The sequence below is a fragment of the Vicia villosa genome, linkage group LG4, assembly GCF_029867415.1.
Source record: "Vicia villosa cultivar HV-30 ecotype Madison, WI linkage group LG4, Vvil1.0, whole genome shotgun sequence".
Taxonomy (NCBI): domain Eukaryota; kingdom Viridiplantae; phylum Streptophyta; class Magnoliopsida; order Fabales; family Fabaceae; genus Vicia; species Vicia villosa.
Window position 1 is genome coordinate 190,202,238 of NC_081183.1, and position 8,849 is coordinate 190,211,086.

The following is an 8,849-nucleotide window of genomic DNA, read 5'->3' on the forward strand; positions in this document are numbered from 1 at the left end:
GGATGCGGGAGAAGTAAGAGATGATCCAGCTCTGAAACACAAACACGATAATGTATTAAAAATAAATACGAAACATAAATAAATACGAAACAATTAAAATGAAACGTATCGTAAGTAGTGTGCAGGATTCGGTCAACTGCCTCGTCCTCCAGTTGGAGGCCTCATTCAGCTTCTGGTATAGGTATGCCAGAGTAGCTGCCCCCCAGTTCCACTGGTGAACGGTGGTCAAGTCCATGAAGTAGCGGAGGTAGGTCACGTCGACGTACCTTGCACTCTTGTCCACAAAGACTGCAGCGCCTACCACAAACATGTACCAGCACTGGAGAGCGCAGCCACGGTGATAATGTGTAAATAGGTCGTCACCCGCATCCTCGGCTTCGGCCACCGCCACCAGGTGGTGCTCAAAATAAGTGCTCAGTGTGGTGAACCGGATATGAGGCCCAGAGTCGTGATGCACTCATAGTCAGCAACATCGGGCTCCATACCCAAATAGAGCGCCATCCACTCACTGGCTTCGATCCTCTGGATCCAGGAATGGTGCAACAGCGCCCCCCTGATCGGCAGGTGGAGAAGACACTGCACATCATGCAAGATGATCGTCATCTCCCCAACCGGCAAGTGGAAAGAAGACGTCTCCCTGTGCCACCGCTCCACAAAGGCCCCTTGCATGTCATGGCTGATGGTGGCACGCCGTCCCCGGCCCTGCCCCCGTCCCTGCATCGACGCCAGCTGCGTCGCCGCCCGCTCGCGTCTAGCCGACGCTGTCTGGGTCTCTCTACCCTGTCTGATGCGTGCTTGGTTGCCTGACATGTTCCTGAAAACAATTGAAATCGATTAATATGCGAGATAACAGATAAAACTAAAAAAAATTGCATTTCTGATACACTTCGGAAGTTCATTTCCGAAACTGGGAATGGAGGTGTTTTCGGAAATGAACTTCCGAAACACCCCTGCGAAGAAGTTTTCTGCAACTTCCATGGCAGACCCCAAAATCCTAAATCAAAGCTACTTTTATGCATTCTAAACAACCTAAATATCAGTACCAACCTATCTTAATGTGTTTTTTTTTAATTTCTAAACACCCTAATAGAGTAATGAATAATTGATCTAAATATTGAAAAAAATTGATAAACTTACCAATTAGTGTTTGAGATGATTTAGGTTGAGATTGGAAGAAGATTTTGGCAATCTCTGATACTTCACACTTGCTTTTTGCAGAAATTTTGAAGAGAGACTGAGTTTGGAAGAAGATTAGGGCAAAATGAATGGGGGAGGGGGGGCTGTTTTGCTTAATCTGCAAAACGCGCAGTATTTCAGAAATGAACTTCCGAAATGGTGTTTTCGGAAATGCATTTCCGAAATAAGACAAATTTTGAAGAAAAAAAGGCGCTTTCGGAGATGCATCTCCGAAAACACCTTTTTCTTGCATTTCGAAAATGCATTTTCGAAGTCAGGGGTATATGTGATTTTTCACCAGAGGTGACTTAGAAGGTTGGGAGGTGGGCAAAGAATTTTCCTTTATTTAATTTGAGAAAATCTATTTAAAAATATTATAGAATTAGTTTGGTGCTACAAAATTTATAGTATTATTAAATTAGTTCAATATAGTATTAATATAAAAAGCTTTCAATTAATTTTTTTGTGTGATGCAAAAAATATTTATTTTTTAACATATATACAGTTGTTTTTGTTATTAAATTAATTTGAGGTAATCTATATTATTAAATTAATTTTGGAGCAACAAAGTTATAATATTATTAAATAATTTCAATGTAACATTAAGAAAAAAATAAATTAATTTTTAACCGATGCACAAAAATACTTTTTGAAGTTATAATATTGTTATTAAGATAATTTGAGATAATTTATCAAAAAAAGATATTAATGTAGTTTGAAGTAATAAAATATATAATATTATTAAATTAATTTAATATAATATAATATTAAGAGTAAAAGTTATAAAATATCCTTCAAAAATGCAACATGTCATGTTAAAAAAAAAAAATTAAAAGGCTAGATAATAAATTTGGTGGTAATTTGGTTTCTCAAGTCTATAGGAGATATGCATAGTCAATCCATCATTTATTGTACTATACTACTATGCACCATCGATGCATCTTGACCAAATTAATTTCTTAACAACTCATGTCATACTCAAATCTTATACATCTTCTAGAAAACATTATTATAGATTGATATAGAACATTTGAACCACCTTAAAACCTGTTTACATTTACAACTCAAAGACTAGATCTATACACCCTTCTCCACAAGTAACACGTTCTATGAACATTTTCTATCATCCCATTCCCATAGATCAATTCTCACGGCACTAAAGTACTATTTGTTACAAAGAAGTCATTCATATTAGAGTAGTATATGGTCAAATAAAGACTAGAAAATATACATAAACACACAAAATTTCCTCCATCTCCTACTAGTCAAATGTCAATAATACCCTTAGGAAACTTCTATAGGATCAATACATAAATTTAAATTCTTTTTTATTTTGATTTGACTTTTAATTAGGCCCACATTGGTCTAGTCTATAGCTTAAACCCATCTCTATAGCTACCATATAGCTTCACAATTCTCATGATTTCTCAAACCAAAAACCTAGTACCTTAAAAACCAAAAAATTTCATTAAAATGTTGAAGCCTTTTGTTTGTGGAACATTCAATCCAATAGATGATGATGAACTATGTACAATTTCAAGCCCAAGAAGATACAAAAGAAAAGATAGCAAAAACAACCCTTATTCTACACGTGGCTTAGATAAATTTTCAGCACTTTTATCTGAATTAAACGATAAAAGGCAGAAAATTTATTCACAAATGAACCCTCATGATATATCTTACGTTCGTTTTGTTCACTCAAGTAAAGACGATTTTGTCCCTATTATAGTTAAGGTGAAAAACAAGAGTCAAGAGATAAAAGCAGTTAAAGCAAGAAACTTGGAGAATTCTTCAAGTGATCATCAATCATCAAGTGTTGTTACTATGGAAAAAAGAAACCAACCCAAGAGGAGAATCTCCATGAATGTGAAGAAAATTGAAATGGATAAAGCTATGGTGTATTTGGCATTTGTTGTGATTATGGTTTTGCTTATGTTGACTGTTTTTGGAAGAACGGTTACAACAGTTTTCACTTGTGTTTTGTGGTATGCTAATCCAACTATGAAAGATGGTTCTTTGAGTTCAAGAAGTTCTATGAAGAAGAAAGATTTTGTTAGAGGTTTGAGTGAGAAGAACATGGTTAGTGAAGGGATGAAGAAAAAAGATTATGGTAGATGGTTTAGTGAAAGGAAAATGGAGATTAGTGAAGGGGTTAATGAGAAGAAGAAAGATTATGTTAGAAGATGGAGTGAGAAGAATATGGTTAGTGGTACTAATGATGGATTAGTTTCTCCAATAAGTGGTGGTGATTCTGATGAAGCTAAGTCCAAGAACAAGAAGATTCATGGAAAACGTTCACACAAGAAAAGTTAGTGATCATTGTATTTTTATTTTTTTGTTCACTTCCTTTGAATTGTTCTTTCTTTCTTTTTTCATGTTTCCATTTTCTTGGTTAGGATTAGAATTTTAGTTGTGTGAAATGTGAATATGTGTACATTTTTTTGTTTTTGAAAACTTCTTGAAATGAGTTGAGTTGACTATTCAACCTTTCTTGTTAAATGTTCATTGTTAGATCATTATAATGGAATTTCAATTTGAAAGCTTAGTGTAGATTTTGGTAGAGTTAGCTTAATTAATGCAATCCATGTTAGTGATGTAGTTAATTAATTTAATCAAATTTCTTTGTTCTAAGCAATATACTAGTATTTGTTTTTTTATTAAGCATGTTGATTCTTTCAAGATACCTGAATTGAATTAGAGGTTAGAAGTTTGAATAGTTTGTGTTAGATTATTATAAACTAATACTCATTGATATGGTCATTGATGATGTATTCTTTTTAATAAAAAAATTTGCTACTCTACTGGTTCTGAAGAAATTATTGCACAAGCCACCACACTCAACTAAGATACATTGAGTTATACAAATACATTTTTGATTGAGATGATTAATTATTAGTTAATATTGTTTCAAATTTTCATTAGTTTCTAGACTCAATTTCACCAATACACGTTGGTCAAGTTGTGAGGTGTTTAGTTTCTCTTGAGCAATAATTTGATTTGAAAACATGTGGATGAAAAAATAAAAGCATGCACTGAAAGAACTTTTTCTAAAATGAAAGATAAATGAAAGAGGATTCTAAATTAAATGCATTTAGTCCAAAATTTAAACTAAATATATTTAACTTTTGACAAAAGTATCTAAACTCCAAAATATTACACTCAATATCTCAACAATAATTTCCCAGTTGGAGAGCTATGTTTTCTGTGTTACACTATGATTTTAGAGAAATGAATATTGATAGTTTGAAATTTGGTTGAAAAATAAGTAAAATCATAAGCAAAGAATGTTCCAACCAATGTTAGAACTCAGATATTCTCAATTAATTCAACTATAACTGAAACTCATTAATTTCTCAGATCCAACCTTATCATTGGGATGTAATCATACATGCATATACTTCTCAGTTCTCACCCTGTCATTTTACAGCACAGCCCAATGGTAATAAATCAATTTAGCCAAGTAATGTGGGAAACCGATTTTTCGTTTTGGAGCAGATAACCCGAACAAGGGCTAATTCGCTTCTTAAATTGGAAAAATGAGATTGTAAATGTTATTACAGGTGATATCTGAAAATAACCCCACTATTCAACCTCATGAGCTTGAGTAGAACCCCGAAGGTCCGAGTTGGCGAACATTTTCTGAGTCTAAATTTGAGTTCAGTCCATAACAGCGATGTTGAGTTTGTATCCAACAATAAAACAAAAAGTTCAATCCTTATTCCTGCGTCAAATAAAGGGGTTCCTTGTCAACACTAATAGACCTGTCATCAATTAGAGATGGTCCTCCAACTAGGAAGCCAAAGGACACAGCTTAAAATATCAAAATCTTACCCTGAATCTTCTCGAGCGCGCTTTATCTGGACTGTGGCGAGAGTTGTAGACCTGGCGCCGGGGAGCTTCACTTCTATAATGATCGGATGCAGCTGTGGATATTGCGTTGTTTCTCTCTTGAATTTGATTCCTTGAATTACGAAAAAATTCATCTTTGTCCCAAGTAACCACATAATCAGCCTTTAATCTTGATCCTTGCTGTTCAAAGATGATTTACAAATTATCACAAAGAAATCAAAAACATATCCAGGCTTTCAATTTTGCAAGGTATTCATCATGCTAATTGCTGCCCAGTTTTCATCACTTATGGTCCTATTATCCTATACTAATCCTGAATCATGAATGTAATGCAAGTCAGCAACTGCTTGCATATTATCTGTTTCAGCAACGTAATACTTTTTGTTTACTCATAAGTAGATCTATAAGGGATTTTAAAAAGTAGAAACCAATTACTTAGTTGAAAAAACTCAAGAGTCATAAGCTATAAGCTAAACCAAATTGAACCTAAATCAATACCTTTTGCAAAGAACGACCACTGAGAACTCTTAATGCATCATGGAAGTCTCTATATTTCTCAAACTGAACTACAATCTTGCAGTAAAGCCCCGAAACTAGGTCCCCGCTGTCATCATTTGCATCCTTACCTGAATCGTCCTCGGCAACATTAAGATTCCTATTAAATGCAAGTTAAGGAGCAAAAGAATAAGGTACAATCAGAATATTGAGTATTGACATCTATGTGAGAGCTTGCTAAGCAAGTTAAATACAATAATTCTCACATAGTCAGCAGCACAAACAAGTTTATTATTTCTTTCCACTTCTTAAAACAATGATGATTAAAACAAAGTAAATTCGGGTCTTCATCCAAAACACATTCTGTTATATAAATATCTACACTAAACACACAAATAAAAGTGATTCCTACTTCTATCAATCACATTATGTCTAAGTCTAGTTTGAATAAACTCTAAACATTCACATACAAAAAGAAACACTAAAAGAATCTCATAATATAAGTCTTTTAGGTAATAATAACTTCATAGATAAGTTGAAATCAACTTCTGCAGTTCAGCTTTTTCAAAATCCCTCACTCAACTTCTCCATAAACACTTTTAAAAACACTTCCGCAAGTGAAGAATTTTAAATTTACAAGCTCACAAAAGCTATAACTCATAAGCTAATCCAAATACTCCTAATGCCTTAGCTATCTACCTATGCTTATCATGTTGGAGATCAAAGGAAGTAAAAAGGTAAGCTTGCAAGCTTGAACACTACAACGAAATCTCATCAGGAATCATATTGAAAAATGCATACAAGATGCTAGCAACGTTTCAAAAACTAAACCGAGCCGTTCAACCGGTAGAACCATGAACCCTCACTATTTACACTTTGACTATTTGAGCTGATCAATCGCACTTTCACCTAAGCCCAAACTATTGAAAACCATAACTCAAAGTTCTCACCCGTTCATTGTCTGAATCCATTTTCAACGCATTGATATTTAAAGGTTACTGAAGAATTAGCTAACTAGCTATTAACAAGTTCAAACACACTAGCTAAGCAAATTAATGCCTATTTGGATAATCAGGTTAATTAAGTGCTTATATCTCAACCAACTCAATCCAAACATAACCTAAGTTACTCCTAACATCAACTCAATTTAACCAAAAGACCTACAAACAAATTGAATCAATATTCACTCACTATAAACCAATTTTTCTAGGGTTTAAGAAAAGCAATAAAAAAACAAACCTTATCTTCCCAAACTTGGAAAAAATGGTATGAGTAACAAGCATAGACGGTTTAGAAGAAACCCTAGTCTCCGCAAACCACCGCGACGGCACACCAGTAATCACAACCGTATCCGGTTCACTTCTCAAACTCCTATTCCCATTCCGAAAAGCATAAAACTCTTCCCAACTCTTCTTCATCCCCTCAAAATCATCACCCTCCGGAACACCAACCTCAAGCCTAAACCTAACCCCTTGCAGATTCATCTCAACCCCGTTCAATTTCTCAACAAACCCGTTCCTCCACTTCACAACGTCGTTTTCAGTTTTCTCGCTCAAAAACGACAGGTCCCAGATGTGGAGCGTGCCGTAAACGACAGGGTCTTCGCGTTTGCGCTTCTTGAGGTCTTTGGTGAAGCGTTTGAATTGGAGATGTTCCTCCGGGAGAGAGAAGGGGAGAGAGTGGGAGGTTTGGAGGAAATCGAGAAGGGATTGTTTGGTTTTCCATTCGTCGATTTGGGTTGTTATGGAGGATGGGGTGGAAGGGTGTACGGTGAGGTTGAGTTTGATGCGTGGTAGGAGAGTGAGGTCTTTGTCGATTTCTAGGGTTGCTGTTGGGGGGATTAGGGCTAGGTTTTGTTGGTCCTCCATTTTTATCTTCATGCTCATAGCTCACTCACTCAGTCAGTCAACTGCTGTTGTTTTCTTCTGCTACTTTTTTTTTCTTATGTCGTCAAAATCATTTTATTAAGAGAGTAAAAATAATTGTTTTTGATATTTACTAAATTGGTTTTAGAGATTTGGGTTAAACTTTGTTTTTTTTTTTTTTTTTTTTTTTTGATCAAGTTAAACTTTGTTTTATTTTAGTTATTTTGATAATTTATTCTGGCAATTCTTTTTTAAATATTTCTTGACAACAAATTTAATCTTCACTTTTATTAATCAATTTTTAAAAAATACAAAATAAAATGTTATGGATCGAGATCAAGACTCGTACTTGAATTATAAAGTTTGATTTGGATTCCTGGGATGGATCTATAACATCTCAATGTTCAAGTTAATTAATAAATTTGAAAATAGGTAAAGTGAAATATGTAGTATGAATGTCTCTTATGCAGTCTTACGCACTTACTTAAAAGTATTTCTATTTTTGAACTGAGTTGGTTATTGGGCTTTTTTTAAACACTAATAGGTCTTTTTTCATTAAACTTTTGACTGGTGCAGAATACAAAATATTATAGATAATAAATAAAACAAAACTTCATTTTTATTCAAAATAATTAGAAATGGGAACCTCCTGATCATGAATTTTATAAATGCAATGTCGATTAGCCTTATGTGGATGGTATTTGAGGAATTGGTACTTAAAATAACTATGAAAGAATTGTGGTGATGGCGGCGTAGTTGAACTAGAGTCTAATGATCTTATTCTCGGGAGTGTATGGGTAATGGTCAATTAGACAAATAATCAATTAAACATATAAGAGAACTGGGAGGGTTTCATCGGATCAAAGACTGAGTGAGAGAACTGTATGTGTGTGTGTGTGTGTGTGTGTGTAAGAGAGAGAGAGAGAGAGAGAGAGAGAGAGAGAGAGAGAGAGAGAGAGAGAGAGAGAGAGAGAGAGAGAGAGAGAGAGAGAGAGAGAGAGAGAGAGAGAGAGAGAGAGAGAGAGAGAGGGTGGTAATTGGTGATGAAATAAGGGAATGAGTGAGACTCTCAGGATATTACTACTGAGTGAGAATCCCAAAATGACATAGTTTACATTCTAACTAGTTTGGCGGGTTTGGGTACCCACAGTTCAGTTTATGTTACCCAGTCCACGCACTTAACCCCCCTTAAGCTGCTAATTTAACTCGTTGGACTGTTTCAACCCACCCATTTTCCTTTTTCTTTGGTTTTTGGCGGTTTGGACTGGGTCAACGGGTTTAATCCAGCCTTAGTCATGACCATCGTAGTGAATTTTGTTGAGGATTGTTGTCTTACTCGTATTATGTTCGGATATGATTGCAAGCTAAAGGTGGAAGCAATTGACGAAAGGAGAAACCTTAGAATCAACTCAAAATCAATTTGCTTAAAATTGAAGAAAAATTGAACCGTTTTCTAAAGGTCGA

The 8,849-nt window shown here is 34.9% G+C and overlaps 2 protein-coding genes across 2 annotated transcripts; one reads left to right on the forward strand and one right to left on the reverse strand.

The window, feature by feature from the left end:
• The first annotated feature begins 2,461 nt into the window (after positions 1 to 2,461).
• Positions 2,462 to 4,377, forward strand: LOC131596474 (uncharacterized). The gene has a single exon (XM_058869129.1). It carries the CDS (start codon positions 2,650 to 2,652, stop codon positions 3,487 to 3,489), a length of 840 nt encoding a protein of 279 aa, XP_058725112.1. The 5' UTR covers positions 2,462 to 2,649; the 3' UTR covers positions 3,490 to 4,377.
• A 135-nt stretch (positions 4,378 to 4,512) lies between these two features.
• LOC131596473 (uncharacterized) lies at positions 4,513 to 7,468 on the reverse strand. The gene is made up of 4 exons (XM_058869128.1): positions 6,760 to 7,468; positions 5,524 to 5,680; positions 5,008 to 5,205; positions 4,513 to 4,897 (listed from the first exon to the last, which is right to left on the reverse strand). The coding sequence occupies exons 1-4, from the start codon at positions 7,404 to 7,406 to the stop codon at positions 4,892 to 4,894; spliced, it is 1,008 nt and encodes a 335-aa protein (XP_058725111.1). The 5' UTR covers positions 7,407 to 7,468; the 3' UTR covers positions 4,513 to 4,891.
• Between the last annotated feature and the right edge of the window lie 1,381 nt (positions 7,469 to 8,849).

Coding starts and splice junctions, on each gene's coding strand:
- LOC131596474 (XM_058869129.1), top strand. CDS start 2,650: ATGTTGAAGCCTTTTGTTTGTGGAACATTCAATCCAATAGATGATGAT.
- LOC131596473 (XM_058869128.1), bottom strand. CDS start 7,406: ATGAGCATGAAGATAAAAATGGAGGACCAACAAAACCTAGCCCTAATC. Junction 5,681..6,759: donor TCCAAGTTTGGGAAGATAAG/GTTTGTTTTTTT, acceptor TGCATTTAATAG/GAATCTTAATGTTGCCGAGG. Junction 5,206..5,523: donor GTGGTCGTTCTTTGCAAAAG/GTATTGATTTAG, acceptor ATCTTTGAACAG/CAAGGATCAAGATTAAAGGC.